At 53.8% G+C, this 22,291-nt stretch overlaps 9 protein-coding genes across 9 annotated transcripts; 5 read left to right on the forward strand and 4 right to left on the reverse strand.

The window, feature by feature from the left end:
• Positions 1 to 3,174: 3,174 nt before the first annotated feature.
• TRIREDRAFT_109815 (uncharacterized protein) lies at positions 3,175 to 4,761 on the reverse strand (the record flags this gene model as incomplete). The annotated part of the gene is made up of 2 exons (XM_006967481.1): positions 3,175 to 3,878; positions 3,939 to 4,761. The coding sequence occupies 2 exons, from the start codon at positions 4,759 to 4,761 to the stop codon at positions 3,175 to 3,177; spliced, it is 1,527 nt and encodes a 508-aa protein (XP_006967543.1).
• Positions 4,762 to 5,344: 583 nt separating this feature from the next.
• Positions 5,345 to 6,400, reverse strand: TRIREDRAFT_80206 (uncharacterized protein; the record flags this gene model as incomplete). The annotated part of the gene is made up of 3 exons (XM_006967482.1): positions 5,345 to 5,363; positions 5,795 to 6,005; positions 6,083 to 6,400. The coding sequence occupies 2 exons, from the start codon at positions 6,398 to 6,400 to the stop codon at positions 5,925 to 5,927; spliced, it is 399 nt and encodes a 132-aa protein (XP_006967544.1). The 3' UTR covers positions 5,345 to 5,363; positions 5,795 to 5,924.
• A 670-nt stretch (positions 6,401 to 7,070) lies between these two features.
• On the reverse strand, positions 7,071 to 8,257 carry TRIREDRAFT_65975 (uncharacterized protein; the record flags this gene model as incomplete). The annotated part of the gene is made up of 2 exons (XM_006967483.1): positions 7,071 to 7,391; positions 7,454 to 8,257. Coding segments are annotated over 2 exons (1,125 nt in total), but the record flags the coding sequence as incomplete, so codon positions are not given.
• A 2,179-nt stretch (positions 8,258 to 10,436) lies between these two features.
• TRIREDRAFT_66092 (uncharacterized protein) lies at positions 10,437 to 10,939 on the forward strand (the record flags this gene model as incomplete). Its single annotated transcript, XM_006967375.1, has 4 exons — positions 10,437 to 10,572; positions 10,629 to 10,669; positions 10,726 to 10,788; positions 10,841 to 10,939. The coding sequence occupies 4 exons, from the start codon at positions 10,437 to 10,439 to the stop codon at positions 10,937 to 10,939; spliced, it is 339 nt and encodes a 112-aa protein (XP_006967437.1).
• A 267-nt stretch (positions 10,940 to 11,206) lies between these two features.
• On the forward strand, positions 11,207 to 12,593 carry TRIREDRAFT_80211 (uncharacterized protein). Its single transcript, XM_006967376.1, has 4 exons — positions 11,207 to 11,578; positions 11,600 to 11,783; positions 11,882 to 12,021; positions 12,113 to 12,593. The coding sequence occupies exons 3-4, from the start codon at positions 11,893 to 11,895 to the stop codon at positions 12,425 to 12,427; spliced, it is 444 nt and encodes a 147-aa protein (XP_006967438.1). The 5' UTR covers positions 11,207 to 11,578; positions 11,600 to 11,783; positions 11,882 to 11,892; the 3' UTR covers positions 12,428 to 12,593.
• A 574-nt stretch (positions 12,594 to 13,167) lies between these two features.
• Positions 13,168 to 14,104, forward strand: TRIREDRAFT_50449 (uncharacterized protein; the record flags this gene model as incomplete). The annotated part of the gene is made up of 3 exons (XM_006967377.1): positions 13,168 to 13,416; positions 13,492 to 13,550; positions 13,624 to 14,104. 3 exons carry the CDS (start codon positions 13,168 to 13,170, stop codon positions 13,967 to 13,969), a joined length of 654 nt encoding a protein of 217 aa, XP_006967439.1. The 3' UTR covers positions 13,970 to 14,104.
• A 370-nt stretch (positions 14,105 to 14,474) lies between these two features.
• Positions 14,475 to 15,293, forward strand: TRIREDRAFT_80216 (uncharacterized protein; the record flags this gene model as incomplete). Its single annotated transcript, XM_006967378.1, has 3 exons — positions 14,475 to 14,488; positions 14,655 to 15,137; positions 15,191 to 15,293. 3 exons carry the CDS (start codon positions 14,477 to 14,479, stop codon positions 15,218 to 15,220), a joined length of 525 nt encoding a protein of 174 aa, XP_006967440.1. The 3' UTR covers positions 15,221 to 15,293.
• Positions 15,294 to 15,570: 277 nt separating this feature from the next.
• On the reverse strand, positions 15,571 to 16,478 carry TRIREDRAFT_22891 (uncharacterized protein; the record flags this gene model as incomplete). Its single annotated transcript, XM_006967309.1, has 4 exons — positions 15,571 to 15,972; positions 16,058 to 16,189; positions 16,275 to 16,363; positions 16,426 to 16,478. The coding sequence occupies 4 exons, from the start codon at positions 16,476 to 16,478 to the stop codon at positions 15,797 to 15,799; spliced, it is 450 nt and encodes a 149-aa protein (XP_006967371.1). The 3' UTR covers positions 15,571 to 15,796.
• Positions 16,479 to 17,377: 899 nt separating this feature from the next.
• On the forward strand, positions 17,378 to 21,874 carry TRIREDRAFT_65977 (uncharacterized protein; the record flags this gene model as incomplete). Its single annotated transcript, XM_006967379.1, has 2 exons — positions 17,378 to 17,538; positions 17,596 to 21,874. 2 exons carry the CDS (start codon positions 17,378 to 17,380, stop codon positions 21,872 to 21,874), a joined length of 4,440 nt encoding a protein of 1,479 aa, XP_006967441.1.
• Between the last annotated feature and the right edge of the window lie 417 nt (positions 21,875 to 22,291).

Genomic DNA, 22,291 nt, shown 5'->3' on the forward strand with positions numbered 1-22,291 from the left:
GCGCGGAGACTCGAACGAAGTTGCCAGCGGATTCAGGCGACTCTTTCTGGAAGCATCCGATGCTTCTGCCTTGGTTGAAGAACTGGTTGTGCTTGCGCCTGCGCCGTCAGTGGCTGTGGGCATCTGGCTGCCAGTTGCGTGTTTCGACGGGGACGGCATGGACCTGCCGCTTGTCGATGGTTCAAAAGTCTTGGAGTTGATTGAAGGGTATTTGTTCTTGCGCTTCTTCGATACCTTCAGAGAGCCTCCCGCATTTTGCCTGAAGTCTAGTCGACCCCGTGGTAAGGTATCATAGTGATATTGACCCCTGTTGCTCGTCGTTCCTTGTTCCTTGGGATCCTTGAGCGGCTCACACGAGAACTCGCCAAGTCCCTCTGTTGCACTCGCAGGACGGGGAATGGATTCGGAAGTTGCCGTGGTCGGTGTGGGCGTCTCGTGATCCGCTCCATGTTTACCCTTCAAGGATATGGTGTTGATGTCCAAGGCGGACGGGGGCCGCCCCTGGCTGTCCTCATCTTGTTGCAATGCATTCAGCGGTGCAGGTGTAGGGCGTTTCTTGAACTTTTTGTTCTTGTTCCATTTGGTTTTGGCCTTGCCTTGCTGGTTCGCGGCGACGTTGGCAGCAGAGAGCGGTCCCATTCCTGGGCCAATGCCTGTGTCCTCCACCAAGTCTGATGCCCATGATGATGACGCGGGTGACTTTAGTGCGGGATCAGAGGCGTCCTCTCCAATTGTCCCTTTGATGTTCTTTGATCCCTGTTCGAGTCTGGAGCACTCATCGTTCACGGTGCACCGAACTTCGTCTTCATCCAAGCCCTCACATCCTTCCATCGAATGTCCCAATCCGTAGTGTCTCTTACTTGAGCTCTCAAGAGGGTCACTATGAGCTCTTCCCCTGTCACATGATGTAACATTCTCCTTTTTATCCGTCTCCTCAGGCGCAGACGTTCGTGGCGTAGTGGTTTGGCTGGAACCGGCATTCGACACTGCTTTCTTGGATTTCCGTGGATCCAATGGCATGGGAATCCTATTCCAGGCCTGTCTGCGTTCTTTTATCTCTTCTGCTGTGAAAATACTGGAGGCGCGCATATGGCTGCCCACGTCGGCAGGCTCAGTACGAATCTCGGAGGGTTTGGGTACAGTTGCTGGTGGATCTACTGCCACCTTCGGAGCAGCAGCGTGTGCCTCGTTCAAGCTGCCCTTCGCTATTTTGTTACCCTTGACACTTCTTTTGTTGCCTCTCACGTCTATGTCCCTGGACTGGGTGTTCAGGTGCGGACTGCTTGTCCTTTCGGGCGTAACGTGCTCTGAACCCTGTCTCTCCTGGCTTTTCGATGGAGGACTGCCATTCCCTGCTCCTGGGTGAGGGACAACGGATGGTTCCGACTTGAAGATTTCTTTCGCGCTGGAAGGACTTGACCCCAGGGGACTGTCTGGTAACGTGACTTGAGCCTTCTGCGACGATCCGTAGCCATTACCTTCGCCAGGTAGCAGCGTGATGATGCAAGGATTGGACTCTTGGCTCACAGCATCGTCCAATGCCGACTTTGGCCGTGCAGCAACATCCTTCTTCTTTTTCTGCTTGGTTTCAACAGGCGATGTGGTCCTAGGAAAAGCGTGCCCAGGTTTAGGATGACCATCGTGCTTGGGTCCGGACGGACTCTCTATCTCCCTAGAAGCCGCCTGATCATGAGTCCCAATACACTCCAAGAACTGCCTTGAATGATCGATATCTGGTGAGGCACTTGTGGGCTCGATATTAGGCACTGAACCCTCTTGTTTCACACTCTCACCCGATACAGTGGCCTGAGGCAGGACTTCGGCACTCTTGGGGCTTGATGAAACCGCAGGTTGACCCCTTTCTGGTGAATGCGTGGGGGACGGTGCCCGCGAAGGGCCACGAGCTTCTGTCTGTCCGCGGCTAAGAGTCGTGCTTGAAGAAGTCTTTCCCATCCACGTAGGCTGTTGGTGCGTAACTGGCACCGGTGGCAGCGGCCTCGCTTGTTGATATGGCAGGTTTTTCATCCACTTTGACCGATGTACTGGTCGAATGAGCAGCCTGATATTCTTCTCGGGGATCAGGCCCCCACCAAATGCGAGGGCGAGCGAAACCGATGACTCCGCCACGAATCTACTAAAGGTCAGTACAGTACAGCAGTGATTGTAATGGGGATCATCGTACCTCACGATAAACGCATCTCGGTTCAGAGACGCGGCTGGGCAGACGTCTTCCACTTGGCCGAATTTGCCACTCAAACCAAACTTGAGAAACGCTTGTATCTCCATCCTCTGCAAACGAGCGTCATGGGTGACCCCAATCCAGACGCTCCTGTTGCGTTCGGCGCAGCCACTGCAAGCACAAGGAATGTAGTCCATATAATTTGAGCCCACGGGATTGCGACACCAGGAGCTCTGTCGAACATCATCTTGCTGAGCACCCCGTCGCCAAGATCTGTTCGCGTAGGACTCGTGCGGCAGAGCATGATGTTCGGCTTGGGCTTGCTGGCCCGTATTGTAACCATGCGTTTTCTGGCCCTGTGATCCCCGACGTTGCCCTGCCTTATGATGCATTCGGCCGTTGGTGTTATACCCGGCTTGCGACGAGGCGGTTGATGAGCCCTGGTAGGTTTCAGGCCGAGTCGCTTGCAGAGGTGGAACGTTCTCATCAGTGCTGCCGACAGGGGGGTTGCGCAACTTGGCAGATGGCACAACGCCTGAATGCGTTCCATTGGCAAATTGGTGGTGAGATGCGACTTGAGCGGCCCCTGAGAAATCTCTATAAGGGGCAGAATGCGGTAGCTGCTTATTTGCAACAGAAGAGAGATGCTCTCTTTGATGTGGGAGCCCGTTTGCCGATGCAAGGTGTGGTGGTGGCATGAATTCCTTCTCTGGCTGCATATAGAAAGGGGTTGGCTCCGTGGACGATTTGAAAGGAAGTCCGGCGCTTGGCCTCATGTAGCCATTGGGAAAGCCGTCAGCATAATATCTTGCATCTTGGGTCGACCTGCGGTGCCTCTGGGAGGAGTGGAATTGCTTCATAGCTGCAGGATCATGCATAGGCCCATCTGAAGCCTGACTTTTCCAGTTCTCCAGTCTTGCGGCGTCATACGGGGGGAATTGGTTGTCACCTCCTGAATAGATTCTACCCTCCGGTTGTCGAGCTGTTGCTGAGTACTAGTCAGGTCGCTCAATGGGTCGAGGTTGGTAAAAGTGGCTGTGAGCGGGTGGCAACGTTGCCCTCTCGCCATACGTGTGATTCATGCCTTTGAAACCTTTCTCGGTATGCTCCAGGTCGGCAACATCTCTCGTGAGTTTGTCCATCATTGTCTCTGCGCCAGAGTGCTTTGCAAGCGAGGAGTGGCCTGGAGATGATTTGCCACGATCCGGGAGACATGCTGATTCAGAACTCCGTCTGACCTCGGCATCGGCAGCAAGTTCATTGCCAGCACCTAGCAAGACCTCGTTGCGCCTTGGTTGCATGCTGGAACCAGCCACGGGAGATGATGTCTCCGGCATCGATGCACTTCTTCGAGGATCGCTCTGACTTTGATCCTCGCTTGATGTCTTGGGGTCGGCTTTCTCAACAGCCATTTGCAATCGCTTTGGCATATTGCTACCATTGGCAATGACGATGCCAGTCTTGGCAGCTTCAGCAGGTCGGAAGACTGCAGCGCCTATGGCAGACTTTTGCAAAGCTTGAAGAGCCTCAATGGGCCTAGTAGGTGGTTCAGGGGGCGGCAATGAATGTTGCGTGAGATAGTAGTGCTTCCCGTTTTCCACAAGGCATGGAGCCGGCCCATTCAGCGACAACGAGCCGCGGTGCGGCTCAGCTACGGGAGGAGACGGAAGCCCATTGTTATCGAGAACTCTCTGACCAGCTGCAATAGAAGGATGGATTAGCTTTTGTAGTGCCACAGGGTCATCACGAAGGAACTCACTAAGCCAGTTCTCAATCTTGTTCGTGCAACAAGCTGCAACCAGCGCCGCAGGCTCTTCGACATGTCCTGCTTCCCTGCCAGAAAGAAGAAAAGTGCGACGGCTCTTCAATGCGCTCGCTATCAGCGGCACCACGTCGTCCTGAATCAAGCCTAGGGACTCGTGGTCTCGGTCGTCAAGAATGCGGAAGATGGGGCCGTGAGACTCCTCCCATCGAACCAGTTTCTCCTTGTTCTCCTCTCTCTTGAGCCAGTCATCCGCCCAGTGGCCAATATGGGCAGCAATTTCTCGGCTCACATCCACAGCGATGATTTTGTTTTCATCCCAGATCGTGTTGATGACGTTCCAGAGGTTCATACAGCCGTTATGGTAGAGGTCGTGAGCATCGAAATATGTCCACAGGTCGTCCCAGCAGTGAGGCTGCTGCATGTCCTTGAACTCATTCCAGTACAGCTTGCGGAGCGAGTTGCAAATGATTTGGATTTCGTCTTTCGACCATAGATGGACTCGGCGCTGGGGCAGGATGTGATCCAACTTGCGAAACGGTCGAGTGCCGTTAGAGGTCGAGATGAAGGCCCTTGCCTTGGGGGGCACGGCGGTGTAGAAACCCACGGGAAGGTGGTCCTCCAGATAGGTCTGGGCGACCCCCTGAGAGTGCACACCATGCATCATCTTGTAGGTGACGGGAATTCCAGTTGGATAATACTTTGAAAAGGCTGCGCGATCTCCATGCGGGAAGTTTTCGGCATGGACTCGCGGGAAGTCAGCGGCTTGGACCACTGGATGCGGAGCCGGCTGCAGATTCATCCTGAAGAAGTCGGCCATGATGGAGTCTCTCTTTCTTCGGTTTCAGAGTCAGCAAAGAAGGACGTTGAGACGGCTTCTAGGAGACGGCCCAGCCACTATCCAAGGTGATAGAAGGTAAAAGGAGTGTGGATAGAGCGAGGGGATGCGAGCATCAAAGATTGCCGGTACGCGAGAGAATGTCCAGACAAGGCACACCAATACTGTAATCCAAAAAAACTCGCGGCAGCAGAGTGTGTGACCGTGAGAAGGATGAACAAGTGAATGGATGGTTGAAGGGAAATGGTAAACAAACAATGAAGGCGATGACGAAGCTTCGTACCTCAGATGCAGGTTGTAGTTTCCTCGAGGAAGGTGCAACCAGGTTGACGGGGAGTCTTCTCGCTTAATGCCAAACAGGATTAGGTCAATCAGTTGCTGAGAAGAGGCAAGCAAGGTATTACCAAGAATCTGATGAGCTTTGGGAGCAGTAGGTAGTCGGTCCTCTGTTGGCGTATCCAATGATCGTTGTTCACGAGCAGTAGATGATAACAAAGTCTGATGATGGTGAAGCTACTGTTGAGAGAAGGAGGGAGAAGAGAGAGAGAGGGAGAAAGAGATGGAAGTTTTTTTTTTTTTTTTTTCTATCATCTCAGGTGAATTGTGCCAGTGCTTCCATCCGACCTATCAGGGCTCAAGAGAAGAAGTGAGGGCAAAGTGAATCGGGTTGGCAGGGCATACCGTGAAGTTGACAACTGGCGACAGCTGGCGGCGACAGAGCCTCGTCGGCCAGGATATCCAGGATATCAAAATCCCCGAATAGGCATTGCCCTGATAGTACTGACGAGATATCATTTTGAACCAGCATCTATGTGTGACGAGCTGGCAAACTGCGTCGATGCCAACCAAACGAATCGAGTACATCACGAGCCTAGAGCCTCCAAAGAGTGTCAGCCAGAAGAAAGCAACTATGCTTCCATCACCTTCTAGGTAGGGCACCATCCTTACAAGACTAGAGTGCCGTGCGGCCTCCATATATTGAGCCTTGTTGAAAACACCAATGTCCACGAGAATACAAAGAGCAATCCTGTTTTCATTCTCTCCTCACCACCGTCTATAGTGCCCAAATGTCCATGGTAAAGAGTGGGGTATACACAAAAAGTCACAGTATCAAAAGCTGCTCATACAACATCTGCTTCGACGCTCTATTTCTGAGCATTCACAAGCTTCAGGATCTCAGACTCATTGTCTCCGGCAACCGCCTTGCCATTACTCCAGTCAACCGTCTGCTGAGGCATTAGTCACTTCACACCCCCAGGTATATGTCTCCCTCCCACACGAGGTAGGCATCCAATCAACTCACCAATGGTCGCAGAAAGTTGTCCTTGTTCTCCTTAAACTTCTTCAGCGCATCCTTATCGTCCCTCGCGCCCTTGACAATCTGGGAGGCGCCGCTCTGGCCGACGTACGCCAGGATCGTCTGCACCTGGTCGACGGTGGGGGGATCCTCGGTGATGTTCAGTTCAAAGGGATCGCGGCTGATGGGGCTGTCTGAGGTGGCATTCGCCTGTGCGCTCGCGGACGCCTGCTTCAGCAGGTTGGCGACTCGGACAGAGGCCGGCGAGCTGGCCTTGTGAAAGAGGGTGATGATGTCGAGCGTCTTGCGCTGTACGCGGGCCATTGTCAGTGACAATTGCTATGAATGATGACAAGCAATGTGACCTACGAAGAACATGATGAACACTTGTTTTGTGCAGGTTATCGGCAGGATCTGGAGCTTCAAGTGACGAGGCTTGTTGTGTTGTCGTGTATGGAGGTGTTAAAATGACGTTGCTTCCGTCCAGAACTTATCGCGCGCATTAATACCTTTTGGTAGCACGAAAAGCAGCAGCTTGGGTGGCCCGTGCGGCACATCCCCGAGGTACCGGAGTTACACGGTATCTGCTTGCATCAGTCTGCAATTCTTCAGTCTACAACAGCATCAACTGCACATCTCACTCATGAGAAGAGTTCAACTCCTCCGTAGATTCATGCAAGCCTTGACCAGCTTCAATGGTGTCTCTAGTCATACGGAGTCTATGCGTTGACTCGTCAAGGTCCATTTCCCTCCCAAAACGCCATCAACATCTGCATTTATACAAGCAGTGAACAACCCAAATCGCAATACCGTGCAGACCAAACCAGATATACCAGCTTTATCAAGATTCCACTTGCTCCATCTTTGACAGGGCACATAATTGAGGCTCTTTCCTTTTTCTTTCCACACGAGGCAGCCGCTCAACCGATCTATGTACGACCGTGAAACTGGGATCAAATCCCCCTTAAAGTCGTCACCATGGTGATGAGAAGTTTCAAGCTTGTTTCTTGAACTTCTTCCGGATATCTTCCTCGGAGAACTTGCGCGTCAAGCGCTTCAGAAGCTCAACTCGCCCCTCCATGGTGAGATCCGCCTGCGCTCCCAGCGGCACCATGCACTTGGCAAGATGCTCGTAATCTTTGGCCAGCAGCCGGAAGGTGATCATGAGGAAGTCAATGTTGTGAAACAAGATTGCTCCCTCTTTGCCGTAGGTTTTGCGCTGCTCCAGAAAGGAGACGGGATGCTCGCGCCAATGCCTAAGCGGATTGAGATGGTGAGAGGTGTGATAGCCATCGTTGAAGCAGAAGCGGTTGCTCTGCAGGCATATGGTTAGCTTCTACTCAGCAGCCGCGACAAACAATCTAGAAAGGCACTCACAGCAACGTCTACCAAGGTGATGCTTGATCGATAGTCCGAGTCTGGCTCATCGGGATCGACCAAAGCATGCTGACCCCAATTGCCCGCCATCAATCCCAGTCTAAGCAGCAGAAAAGGAATGATGTACACGAAGATAGTGGCTTTCCTGTTCACATAGGTCGCCATGGCATAGTAGAAGAAGTAGGTTCCAAACTCCCACCCTGCCGCACGCAGCGCCAACCCCCAGCGTCCCTTTCGGAAGAAGTACAGCGGGAGGTCCAGCCAGACGAGACAGAAGAAACGTCCCACATAGTGCAGAAAGTGGAAGATGTCGTCTCGTTGGTAGCGGATCGTCGAGGACAAGTCGTCCGGGCCGTTGCCCTCGATGTGGTGGTGCTTGACGTGGTGGTAAAAGTATGAGTTCCACGTGTGTCCCATCAACGGATCCGTGACGTATGGAAACAGCTTGTCAAACGCCGAGTACTTCTTTGACAAAATCCCCCGCTGGTGGATGTGCTGGTGCATCATGAGAGTGTAGGTGCCGACATAGTACACTTGCATGACGGCATGGAGAATTCCGTGGATGAAATTGAAGTTCCGGAACAGGAGAACTGCACTTGGCACCGAAGTCGTGAAATACAGTAGGAGATGCACAATCATCACCACGTCCGTCTCATACCGGGCTGTTTTCCGGGCCCAGCGGATGAAGGGCTGCAGGACAAGGTTGTTGACTGATTTGGGAAGACGGCTGGGAAGGTCGTCGACGGACACGACTATGGTCGGCTCAAAGTGAGCATCTCCAGGATTCCTCATGGACTTGAGGAGGGCAATGTCCTTGGCGGCAGTGTCAACCGACGGCTCCCCCTGGCGCGGCTCATCCTGGGCTTCTGCCGAGACGTCGTGCCAGTCGCCGTCGACTTTGGCGTCACCAGCAGGTTCCGGCTCTGTCCGGCCATCTCTCCTCCTCGCAATGTCGTCCTCGAGCGTTTTCAGCACAATGTAGTCTGCGCGGGTCAGGCCGCGGTCGTAGACCAGGGCGCTCGTCATGGTGAGGTGATAGCGCTGCCGCCGCTTACATGCAAAGTAACGTGTATGTACCAACACGAAAGCATCAACGCAAGCAGCATGGAGCACCACTGCTGGATTATAAACAAATCGAACCACGGCGAGAAAAACTCAAATTCCCCCCCCTAAATAATATCGCTCCTCCGCTTGCCTCGGACCTGCCCTGCCAGCGCATCCACCAGCGAGATTGCATGGGGGCTCCGCATTTTGGAATGTAGGAAGTCTCCAGTTCTTCATGCTGTCGAGCTTTTTGAGGCCTGTCTAGGTAGCTTAGTAGCTAGCCTTGTCGCCCCATCTGCCTGACCAGACACCAGCAGCAACTCCGCTTGACAATTCAATGGCTTGAACCTTGCACTTCAATGATGGCCAATCGCGGTTCTGCTTCGTTGTTCATGTTCATTGTCTTTGCACGTTCTAGCAGACATGTTTGGCGTGGTCTGTACTTTGCATGGTACAGTAGGTACACTGAGAACCTCGCCAAAGTGCTGCTCGGCTCGGCACTTCCGCTGCCGCCGCAGAAAAGGAGGCTATAGATTCAGGCACCATACATGCATGCATGCATGGCTACTCGAGCTTCGATTCGGTAGATTCGAAATGCTGCTGCCGCTAAAAGTGCCTTAGCAGATCAACTTGGTCCCCTAATAGTGGATCTCAACAGGTTTGACGATGTTGCGGTCAGGGTATGTATTACAACAAAGTACGGGGCACCAACGTCGTTGTCGAGGCAGAACTCGGGGCAGTTGTTGTCAAGCTGGGCAGATATGATTGTATGACCTTGGCGAGGAGGACGAGTATCCCCTCTCCAGATTGCAGTAGGTACAGGCTCTTCCAAAGCGTCCTGCATTGTTGCTTGGGCAATTTCTCTATCAGGGGTTCATTGCAATAGCGGCCTCCCTATCCTGCTGTGCCCTTAGTCTTGAGGCTGATCGCGGCAGTGTGACGATCGCCAATATTCCAGGAGGCGGTTCGCCAGCCTCAACTGCGTTCTGGAATCCTGCTGCAAATCTCCTGATTCTGCAGCCAATATACGATCAGACACATTTCATTCGCCTCTAGGCGTCCAGCTGTGGCTCAAAAGGGGCAAACATGGGCCGCTCGTGCTGCTGCATCTTTACCTGCAATCAGCTACTATCCTTACATTTTCGATCCAATGGCGGAAAGGCTCCCAATTGCTGGTACATGTATGTTACTGCAGGGGTTGAGGGGGTTTCAAACTTGTGAGTATAATAGTATAAAATCGCGAAGAATGAACATTATTCGATAACCTTTTGAGATATGAGTACTACGGTCAATGGATATCACGGCAGCATCCAGAGACGGCTCGATATCTACAGCGTCTCAATCCGAGTATCGTGCAGGGTAGGGCAGTCGAGGTCATCACAGCTATGGTCTGAATTTGTCAAATGCGCACACTGCAAATAACTCATCATGTGTAAATCTAGAAGCTCGCTGAGTTCTCTCCTTGTCGCAGTTGTCAAACTCCTGACGTTGTGTGGCGTAGGGTTGCTGAAAGGTGGTGAAGATGGTGAAAGACAATGGTGATCCATCCATCATGCGCCATTCGGAGACCAAGTTTGGAGTTCGCTTGAAGATCGCTTCGAGTTTGCCTGGCTTGGAACTGTTTGGCATCACAACAACTTTGCGGCATATCAACGCCACCAAGCCCACCATTACTTCATGATTCCTTGCAGAGCCAATGGTCTATGACGTTGGGCAACTTGCACGTCGTTTTGTACGGCCGTTTTCGAGATTCACTAACCATGACGTAGGATGAAAGTCAATTTGTGGAGATCATCATCACCAACTCTACCAGACATAAAGATGTAAGACGCAGCACCTGTCAAACAGATTAAGCTTCCAGATTCAGTTTCTTCAATCGCAATCAATCCGTACCGCACAAACTCACAAACAATCTAAATCTAGAAATCAATCAGCAATCATGTCGGGAACCTCCAGCGCTGGCACATCTGGTGTTTACGAGGCCGGTGATCAGCGAAACGTCAAGCAGTCCGATATTCAGCACGCTGAGCGCTACAACGAGGGCCAGCGCAACTCGCACATCAACAACGATTCAAGTAATTACCCTCCTCACAGCTGCTGAGCTGACATTCAGATGCTGACCACTTTCTAGAGGATCAGCGGTCCATTGCAAACAAGTTGGCTGCAGAGGAGGTACGCTATAACTGGACCCTTGTCTGTACGGAAGACGCAAGCTGACTGTTTCGAAGCGGAGAGCTGAGCCTGGCGATGATGCCGAAACTGCCATGGCGAAGAAGGATCCCACACTACCGGTCAGTACCTAATACAACGGTAACTTGAGACATTGTTTAACACAATGAGTAGGCCAAGATGCACGGCAACGAGCCATCCCGGGGAGCAAAGATTGATGCCGAGCTAGCGAGAGATGACGAGGAACGTCTCAGGCAGAAGGGCAAGGCTTAGATGATTTGGATCGACTTTGTATAAAGTACCCCGGAGTTGGAAAGTGTTTAAACAAACAATGACTTCACCAAAACCATATGCGATGTCCCTAGGCTCTTCGGTGACTCCCTGCATAAACAGGTCAAGTTCAATACATGTAGACACGTCCCCATCGCCGTTGGGAACAACACAAGGCACAGATATAGCTTGAGTCGAGAGAACAGAGATCAGTTGGCAAGGCACAAATAAAGCTCGATATATAGTAAGATGGAATTGAATTGAAGGCTATCTCGTAGATCATAACAAAGGCATCTGAAATCGTTTGTTAGCTCAGGCTCAAGCCAAAGAAGGATAACAAGACAACTGATGATGGGAGGGCAAAGGTTCAGAATATGTAAGAAAATGTTTCTCATTTATTCATTTGGTATAGCAACCCCGGCGAGGGCGCCACCGCATGTGATCAACCGCAAATTACTTCATCATAAAACCAACGGATTCTGGAGAAAAGAGAATTGCATCCTTACCTTGGAATTGCAAGGAAAAATCACACGGATTCCTGCTTGAAATTCTGCCTTTTGGACCTCAAAAGGTGCAGCAGATGGTGATCAACAAGAGCTCGAAAATTTTAGCTCAACTGTCGGGTGAAGATAAGGGAGCGGCGATTGGTCCGTGCGCAGTCGCCGGCACAAGTGGCGTAGTCAGCAAGGCAAAACAGAAAATCCGAAAATTTCGCATTAGGGCAAACGGGTATTTTCAGCCCGCACACTCTCAGATAGCCGAGCCCTCAAAAAAGTCATTGGAGGCTCCCAGGTGAACGCTGCTCCAGAGAACATCCACCCGAACGGCAGATAATCGTCGACATCTGGTATGATACACGCGTCTTCCTCCACTTCATTCAACCCCCGAATGAACTGCGACTCTTCTCGAACGACCGCATCCGACTAACACGCCTCCGACTACTAGATTCCGTCACAATGGGCGAAGCATCGATTGAGGGATCCAACTGGCGCCTCGTTGAGGTCGGCCGTGTCGTGCTGATCAACGGCGACCACCCCTACAACGGCCGCCTGGCCGCCATCGTCGAGATCATCGACCACAAGCGAGTACGTTCATGACGAACCGTCTACTGGAGGGGGGGAAATCTCGTGCGCGAAGGCATTGCAGACCCGGATGGCTAATGCGATGACATTCTAGGTTCTCGTCGAGGGCCCTTCCTCAGACCCCAAGCTCAAGGTTCCCCGACAAGCCCTGCACCTCAGCAAGGCTCTCCTCTCCCAGTTCGTCATCGAGGACCTGAACCGGGGCTCCCGACACACCGCCCTGGCCAAGGCCTGGGAGAAGGCTGAGATCGACGCCAAGTGGCAGGGCAGCAACTGGGCCAAGAAGCGCGAGCAGATTGCGCGGAGGAAGGCTCTGACCGACTTCGACCGTTTCAAGGTCCTCCGCCTCAAGAAGCAGCGACGATTCGAGGAGCGCAAGGCTCTGGCCAAGATCAAGGCCTCCGCATAAATTCAAGGATGTCGGCTCTGGAGTCATGGAGGGAGGGGTTGAATGGATGGTATTAGAATGAGGGATACGGACTTGGGCAGGAAACACAATCAACAGCAGCAAAAAGTTCTGCTGGATTCATTTTTGCTCCCGTTCTGGAAGGGCTGTATGTTGTCACATCTCATCGTTTATGATGAACGGCGTCAATACGGAAACTCAGACAAAATGAATTCAAAGCTTACAGGGAGGATTCTTGTGGATCACTGTGATTTTCGTGTAGAAGAAGGGAAAAAGGAATACCTATGGATCGCAAGTAAAAGCAAACAAACTACTACTTAATTGCTATGTATATCCAACTCCCTGATGCTCTATGCGACTTTGTACCGGTTTTGGGCGGCCCTATGAGCGTCTCCTTTGGCTGCCAACTTCAAGTTGCGACCAAAAGGCCGCTGATTACCTAATTTGGGTTAGCCGCCGTCATCCACCCAAAGCCCTAGAAATTCGCAGCTCAAACTCCCAACACAAACCGGCCTTGCGCAGCGTCACGTTTGAGTTAAACGAAATAGATCAATCTCCAGGCTAATCGCATAAACAGTGAGTTAACGAATTGCTGAAGTCTCTCCTTCTCCCTGTCGAATTCGCCACGAGCAGCCGTCAGGCGAACGTGCATCTCATTTCATCGAGGAGGAGAATATTTTCGTGCGGCAAAACCAAAGAGGGGGACACAAGGCTAACAGCGTTATCCCCCACCACAGTTCAAAATGGCCAACCCCCGAGTTGAAGAGCTTCCCGACGACGAGACCAAGACCAAGCCCACGGTCGAGGAGCAGCACGATGAGTCCAGCGACGAGTCCGATGCTGAGGAGCTCGGCGACGGCTCCATCCCCGCCGGTTCTACCGCCGTAGTCCACTCTCGCTACGAGAAGAAGGCCCGCAAGGCTCTGCTGGAGAAGGGCAACCTCGTCCGCGTCCCTGGCATCACCCGTGTCACTCTCCGCCGCCCCAAGAACGTGAGTCCCGAGAACGAGAGGGCTGATGCGCCTGAGCGGGAAGCGGGAAGCGGGAAGCTAAACTGGATATGACAGATCCTCTTCGTCATCAACAACCCCGAAGTCTACAAGTCCCCCAACAGCAACACCTACATGTGAGCAAACCCCAGCAGCTGGCCGCACTCTCTGGATGGAAGAGCAACGTGATATCTAACATGAATCGTCCAGCGTCTTCGGTGAGGCCAAGATCGAGGACATCAACGCCACCGCTCAGCAGGCTGCTGCCGCCCAGCTCGCCCAGGCCAACGCCGAGGCTGAGCACGCCGGCCACAACCACGACCACGACCACGACCATGACCACGACCACGACCACGGCAAGGAGGGCGAGTCCGCCGAGGCCAAGAAGGAAGAGGAAGAAGAGGACGACGGCGAGGAGGTCGACGCTGAGGGCCTCGAGGATAAGGACATTGAGCTCGTCATGACCCAGGCCAACGTCAGCCGTAAGAAGGCGGTAAAAGCACTGAAAGAGAACGACAACGACATTGTCAATTCCATCATGGCTCTGAGTATCTAAGGCGGTGGTGTTTGGGCAGGGTGCTTGAAATTATCTCATTAGTCTGCGCAGGCATATGCGCGTAGGGGCTTTGTATTATTGTTCATTCAAGAGCTCTATTCGTTGTCCAACGAAACAAATGACTCCATGATATACATGCTTCCGCTGAGCTACTTATAACAAAACTGTACGGCCATCAGCTTGTGAGCTGTACCGAGATTCTCGAGATGTTTTTCATGTGCAATGGTATGAGCTTGCCTTGCTATGTGAAGCTTAATGGTTTGCATGCACCCAATGAACGACTTGCTGAGCTTCTCCAAGCTCTCTCCCACTCTTCTCAGCCCAGGAGGGGTCATGGAGTGCACAACCTCGAGCTCGCACTGGGTTGAATAGAGTCATGCGCTAATCCACGTGACCCGAATTGGTGCAAGCGGCTCCCCAGGCTGGGCAAGTTCGGCAAAGTCAATCAACCTCCAGTAAAAGATCTCGCAGTCCGATCTCCAACGAGACCTCACGACACATCTCAAAATGGCGGCCACGGTTAGTCTTCCTCTCAATTGGCGCATAACGGCTTGATCATCCATCGCAGAACGGAGAATTTCCGGCAATCGACGGCCGGCGCAGCATCCCCCGTTCATGCGCAAAACCCACCATCATTCACGTCTCCAGCGGTTCATGAGCTAATTTTGATTCTCCCCGAAAACAGCGAAGCGCAGCTCTCAAGCTCGACTGGGTCAAGGTCTCCCAGTCCCTGGGCCTCCGCGGCCAGACCGTCGCCTCCCTGCAGGCCTTCAAGAAGCGCAACGAGGACGCCCGCCGCAAGGTCCAGCAGCTCTCGGAGCAGCCCACCGCCGTCGACTTCGCCCACTACCGCTCCGTCCTCAAGAACCAGGCCGTCGTCGACGAGATCGAGAAGCGCTTCAAGGCCTTCAAGCCCACCACCTACGACGTCACCCGCCAGATCAAGGCCATCGAGGCCTTCGAGGTCGAGGCCGTCAAGAACGCAGAGGCCACCAAGCAGGCCGTCGACCTGGAGCTCAAGGACCTCGCTGCCACGCTCAAGAACATCGAGGAGGCCCGGCCATTCGACGAGCTTACCGTTGATGAGGTTGCCGCTGCCGAGAAGTCCATCGACGAGAAGACCGCCGAGCTGGTGTCCAAGGGCAGATGGATGGTGCCTGGTTACAAGGTATGTGCCTTCCTGGGCGGTTTGACGGCATACAGCGCTAACACCCCGTGCAGGAGAAGTTTGGCGACCTTGCCATGGTCTAAGAAGTTTTGTTTTATATCACACCCCTTTCGACATCCCTTTGTGTACTGTAGCATTGTAGATACAAGAACTCGGGGCAGGGGCGTCAAGACTCTGCTAATTCTCCAAACCCTGCGTCTCTCAATGTACTTGTGCGCGAACAAGAAGAAAAGAAGCACTCATTATCATGTCTCGATGCGAGAATAGAATTAAAGCTCGGGGAGAAATATTTGTATGAATCGATAACATAAAGCAACTTCAGACGGCACATGCGATGTGATGATGTATTGACCAAGTAGCGATATGCCTACCAAGACCAGACATAATTATCTAAAACATACACCATGAAACCGCTGCCAGTAAAAGGTAGTGTCATTGCTCATCCCGAAACAAACTCGAGTCTTCTAGAACATAAAGTGAAACCGAGCCAATGAAAGAAAAATGAACTGAATGGGAAAAGGGAAAATCTCTCAACTCCTACCATAAGAATGCTCCATATCCCCGTAAACCCTGTCGTTGCAGGTCTTTGGGGATATATGCGTATAAGTCTCTCTTTTTCTTTTTTGGGATGTCCTCCTTCTTATGCGCGGCCTCTACGTCTATGGCTTCGCGTACTTCTGTGTCCACTCCCTCGCCGTTGCGATGGCCGCCGCCTCGTCCTCCTTCCAGCTCTTGGCGACATCGGGAGCGAGGGGGTCATCGGGGTTGGGGGCGCCGAGGAGGGCCTGGATAGAGAGCAGAATCGTCCGGATCTGCAGCGCAGGCGACCAGTTGTCTGTGTGCTTGTGTAAGCCTCATACTTTTGGTCGTCGGAAACGTCGGGGCTCGCCCTCGCCAGCTTCCGGCAAAAAAAAACCTACTCTTCAACACGTCCAGGCAGATGCGACCCAGCTTGTCAACGTTCGGGTGGAAGATCTTGGTGAGGAATCGAATCTTGGGCGGAGTCATGGGGTAGTCGTCTGGGAGGAAGAGCTCGAGCTTGAAAATGCCGCCTTTTGCATCCGAGTTAGAAACCCTGGTGCTTCCGTTTTGCGACATCGTTTCTAATAGTACTAGGTAGAGGGCTGATCTATGTACCTTCGTATGGTGACGACGCGGGGCCGTGGATCTCGACATCGAAATACCGCAGGTTATCTTCGTGAGGCACTGCGCTGATGCCAGGAACTCTGTGGACGGCGAGATGGTCAGCGTATACGGCCAGGCCGGAGCGTCTGGTGGAGGGGCTCACGGCTCGGCCATGAGGCGCTCTGTTTCCTTGATGATGCGCTTTGGGAGGGCCATCTTGAAGTGGTCTTGCCGCTATGGTAGCCGCGCAGCTCTGGATGGGTGACAGAGGAGTGGAGAAAGAATAGTAGTCCAGCTGCTCTATTGCTGCTGACGACAGAGATCGCGGTTTTTGTCGCTGGTTTCGGTGCAAAGGCTGAGTTGTGCAGGGTAGAAGTGGTAGAAGTATGAGGCGGGGCATGCGACAGTTGACGAACAAAAAAGGCCGGCAAGGCAGGCAAGCCAGCAGAGGGGCTGTTTGCGATACAGTGACCGCGGATACAGGGCAGGAGAACCAGAGTCAGATTCACGGCTTATGGCTGCTTGACGTTGATTTACTGGGTTTGAGTCATCAGACATGTACAAAATCTCCCAAATTGCATATTTCCATTATAGCATCTGTCTCTATATATGACTGCTTTTAGGCAGTTGGAATATATGTCCGATATATACCTGACAATGACAATTTGATGTGCTTCCTTGTCACTTGAGGAATCCGTGCAATCGCTGGCGTCGTGTGATACCAGCAACCTTGATGGGACCGTACAGAGGGGGAAAGTCTAGCTCAGGTACCGGCGCAGCTCGAACCACTAGCGCAGTGACTTGCAGGGTACATGGAGCGCCGACACCCTTACCTTGCCTTACCTCAGGTACCTTAGCTCTCAAAGCAGCAGAGCGCGCCCTCAGCCCAATTCAACCACCATCTCAGCAGCATCTCACGGCTTTCAAGGACCGGATTTGCTCTCACGACACACAACCAACGGCACGGCCCATTGCGCGCCTGTGATATGACGTCGAATGGATAATGCGAGCTGCTTGTAGCTGTCGGCAGCACCACGACCGTCACTCCGGCCAGGGTTCGCAGATGAGCCGCGACATGCGAGGCGCAATCAATCAGCAGCAGAAAACCGACGACGATGCCGGCATTCGACCAGCTGCCTGACTCGCCCAAGAAGGGCCGGGTCATCAAGTCGGCGTACGACAGCGAGAGCTTCGAGGCCGATGGCTCAATCCATGTCGAGGGCGTCGTTGGCTCGGCCACTATTTCGCCCTCAGGGAGGGACATTGCTCTGGCGTCGTGAGTCGATAACGCGCCCAACAGCCGTGAAGGCTGGCTGCTGACAGCTGTCCATAGACCCGAAGGCCTTGCAATCATCGACTTGGACTCGCCGTACAGCCCGCCGCGGCGTCTTCGAGGTTCTGGCCAGCCGTGGCTGGTAGTCGACGTGCAGTGGTCCCCCTTCTCAGCTCGAGACTACTGGGTTGTGTCGACAGCAAACCACCGTGCGCTGGTATGGAACTTGAATCTCCGGGACGATTCGAGCACTGGCGCAATTGAGCACTCTCTTCAGGGCCACACCCGAGCCATCACTGACGTCAACTTCTCGGCCCACCATCCCGATCTGCTGGCGACCTGCTCTGTCGATGGCTACGTGCATTGGTGGGATCTGCGCCGGCCTCGCCAACCCGTACTTACATTTTGTGACTTCTTTGCCGGCGCCACGCAGGTCAAGTATAATCGTCGCGATCCGCACATTCTAGCCTCATCGCACGACCGCTGGTTGCGCATCTGGGACGAGCGCAAGGTGTCGGAGCCTGTCAAGTCCATCACGGCGCACACGTCGAAGATTTATGGCCTGGACTGGAATCGGACAAAGACGACTGGCCTTGTCACATGCTCGCTGGATCAGAGCATAAAATTCTGGGACTACAGCAATGACGGCAATGAGCTGGAACATGTGATTCAGACCGAGTATCCGGTTTGGCGAGCCCGCCATACACCCTTTGGACACGGCCTCCTCGCGATGCCCCAGAACGAGCCGGGAGACCTGTATTTGTATGAGCGCCTATGGTCCAAGGACCCCACTATCGAGAAATCGCAGAGACCAGTTGCTGTGTTTCCGGGCCATGGAGGCCACCAGGCAAAGGAATTTCTCTGGAGATCCCGAGGAGGGGTCACAGAAGACAACATCGACGAGCGAGAGTTCCAGCTTGTATCGTGGGGAACGGACAACGAGCTGAGATTGCACTGCATCGACCCCAGTATCTTCGCCGCCGTTGGGTACAAAAAAGGGCAACCGGCCGAGGACGGCATCAGCCTCACGCGGAAAGGCGCGACATACAAGACCTTTCGCACAGTTGACGACGGGTCTAACCTCGACAAGCGAGCGAGTACAATGAAAGATTCCAGAACAAGCACAAGCGGAGTAGGCCACAGGCAGAGCGCCCTCACGGCTGCCGCACGAGCTTCTGCGCCATTTGGCCGTCAGATGCGGCCGGCGTGGCGTGGGCCATCGATGAAGGTCAAGAGTGGATCGGGCAAGAGGCTGGATCCGAGTCAGGCCCAAATCGGTTGGATGAAGGGGATTAGCATCACGAAGAGAAAGGGTATCCTGGACGGGCCTAGGCGGCTGATGTCCAAGGACTCCGGCGTCATGGGTCACGGCTACCCTGACGACCAATGGGGAGAGCCCGACACCATTCAAGAGGAGCTCTTGCGCGTCAGTACCCAGATCCCAAAGGTCAAGTGGGATAACATTGACATGGATAACTTGAGCCTGACTGCCTCACTTAATGGTCCGTGGGGGAAGGACGGAGAAGCCATCTTCATCAAGGTGAAGATTGACATACCCCTGGAGTATCCCAAGCTCAAGGCACCGAGATTCATGATTGAGAAGAGCTCATTCATGCCGGAAGAAACGCGCAAACGACTGGACCGTGAGCTACATGAGCTTGCTGACCAGTTTTTGCGGAGAAAGCAAAACTGCCTGGAGGTGATATTCACCTACTTGCTGGGTGAAGTTGATCTCGAATCAAGCACCACCTTTTTCAAAAACGTCCGCGACCTGGATGATGACCTTGATGGGTTAGCCGACGATAGCTCGACCGATGAGGAAGAAGACATCCCGGCAGGAGGGTCAGCATCCATGTCCCAAGAGCTGCCTCCTGCTGATGCGGATACTGCAATCGCAACTCCAGCCCGTCTCATCATCCCCCCGCCTCCCCTCACTTGTGGCGCTCGGTTTTCGCACGACGGCCGCCTTATTTGCTTTTTCCCAACAAAGGAAGAAAAGGCTCGGGTTCTGTACCAAACAAGTGCGGATGTGAACAAGGACCGCCCGAGGATGGAGCCGTTCTTTGCGGGCTTTGGCCGCCTCACACACGACCCTCCTCCGCGGTACAAGTACACCACGGAGGAGGCATCCGCTTCGGAAGATCAGTCAGACTCTGGCGAAACAGACGAGACATCGTCGTCATCGGATGACTCTGAGTCTACGTCGATACACAAGATGAGCCTGTGGTATCATTCCAGCCGCCATCTCAGGAAGACCTGGAGCGAGGATCGATCCATCCGATCCAGCGGCGGCGGGACGGGCACGGGGACGGGAGTAGGCACTGCCACGGGTACTGGAGCAAGCCGTCGAAGGATTGCCCGACCCCGGAACGTCATCTCCATTCACGATCTACGACCAGACCTGCCTTCCAAGAAGGAGTTCGCCCAGGAGTATGCCATCTTTGGGGATGGAGCAGATGTCTGCAAGCATAACGCAAGCGTCGCGGAGAAGTACGGGTACACTGATCTCATGAATGTTTGGCAGTACCTGGGTCTGCTCTTGAAGAAGGGGATCCCACTCGAGGTCTTGGCCAGCAACCAGAGTCGGAGCTCCATCCTTGTCATTGCCCGCGACGTTGTGTCCAAGACGCGCGCACTGGAGAACGAGCAAGGCGGCACCCCAGGAGATGGTGCCTTGCTAGGTAGGGTCAAATGGGGTCGACACCCGCTTGCCAAGGACTTTATCATGGAGCTCTTCAACTACTTTGAAAAGATTGCCGACATCCAGATGCTGGCGATGCTGTCATGCATCTTTAGCGAATCCTCAGCCGATGACAGCGTCGCCTACGTTGAGTCGCAACTCCCGTCGCAAGAAACGCCGCTGCCCTTGAAGGCACCGTCCTTCTCCCTGGACTACTTCCCCACAGACGCTACTATGTGGAACATATATGGTCGAGGCGTACCACATTCGAACGTCACGACACCGGGGACTCTTCACACGCCGCTCCCTTACGCTGGCTCGCACGCCTCGGATGATGGTATCATGTGGGCTGGGGAACCGGCCACAAACTCATTTTCATGTGGCGAGACGCCGCCGTCGAAACCGAGACCCCTCACCGCGGATGCAGAGCCTCCGTCAACAGTGCTATCTCGATCGCCCTCCAACCGGCCTCTTTCAAGGGTCAGCACTGGGCTAAGCTCGGCGTTCTCGACAAACTTCCCGCGGTCGTTTACGGGAGCAAGTTCGAACTCACCGCCCGCCGGCCAGCTGAGGAAGAAGCCAAGCCCGGCAGAGATGATTCTGAACACGCTGACACCGCGTACTGGGTATGCCAGCGCAGGCCCATCCTACCCCGTTGGCGATTCCAGCGAAGGTAGGAATTCAGTTTCCGACGATGAATTCCGGCGCGACGACCTGTTGTCTCTGGTGCCTGTCAAGGTGTCCGTGTTCGTGGAAGATCAGACAATATTCGACGATGACGGGTGGCTGAGTGAGCCCTTGCTGGAGCCAAGCCGTGCTCACATTTACGCCAACTACCGATATGCATATGCAGAGATGCTGCAGATGTGGCGGCAGCCCCTCGCCCGACTGGAGGTCATGAAGTTCAACGTCTTGAAGGACGAGCTGCCGTTTACGGGGCCAGAGGGAAGCTTCCATGACTCGTTTACGCTCCACGATGGGGCGAGCGGGAATGCTACCCATGTCAAGACAGGGTCATCGCCCATCATCATGGGGAAGAAGGACCAGCTCCAAGTTCTGGCTGCATCGGGCCGTGGCTTGGATGTCACGGGAATCTGCCGCGTTCACGAGATTCAGCTGGATCCTCTACGGTACACATCATCCGAGTCCAAGGTTGGCGGAGCGGTGGGGACGTGCGACCGCTGCCATCGTGTGCAGTCCCAGCTCCGCTGCGTATACTGCCTGGAGCCTGTAGACGCTCTGTTCCCGCCGTGTCTGTCCTGCGGTTGCGCGTTCCACGAGGACTGTCTTGCCGAGTGGCACGCTGCGGGCGAGACGTTTTGCCCCGCGGGAGACGAGTGCAACTGCGTTGAAGAAGCCATCAACGGCCAGGTGGAGTCTTGGGCGGCTCTCCAAGGCGCCATGAAGAAGTCACAGCCCAAGTCGATGATGCTGCCGGGCTCAGCCGTTGGCGGCAGCGATGAAGAGGACGAGAAACACCGCAAGGGGGGCACCAACGGCGGCACCAACGGCGACTGGGAGCGCGTCGGCAGGAATGTGCCGAGCAGGGCACAAGGCGCAGCGTCGACGCCTGGCTTGAGTTTTGTACGGTTCAAGACGCCTACGGGGGCCTGGTCGAGGGCCTCGAGCCAAAGACGGAATGCGAAGAGGGGGAACTAAGGGTGAATGCTTTCATGCAAAGGGCTATGATATAAAAAGCGTGACTGGAAGCGGCGATTTTCAGACACGACGTAACCTACCCGCAAGGGGAGCTTTAATGATTGGGAATGGGCAGGGGGAGGAGCATCATCATCATGTTTTTGGGTTTGTACTACTTGGTCTGCAGATACAGGATATAGATGAAGGCACCAAATCTGCAACTTGTTTGAGTAGGTTCTGCTACAGTTTTGAATCAATCGAGGAACATGGTGAAGCCTCTTCAACTGCCCATCCCTGCACGAAGCACATGATATCAGAGTCGGGAACAAGAGCAAGCTATCACGGCTGTCGGTCAAATCGGACCCGGACAACCGCGGAACCCCCGGCGCGGGCCGATACAATCAGATAGGAAAAAAAAAAGGAAAAGAAAAGAAAAGA

Source organism: Trichoderma reesei (assembly GCF_000167675.1).
Source record: "Trichoderma reesei QM6a unplaced genomic scaffold TRIREscaffold_17, whole genome shotgun sequence".
Lineage (NCBI taxonomy): Eukaryota > Fungi > Ascomycota > Sordariomycetes > Hypocreales > Hypocreaceae > Trichoderma > Trichoderma reesei.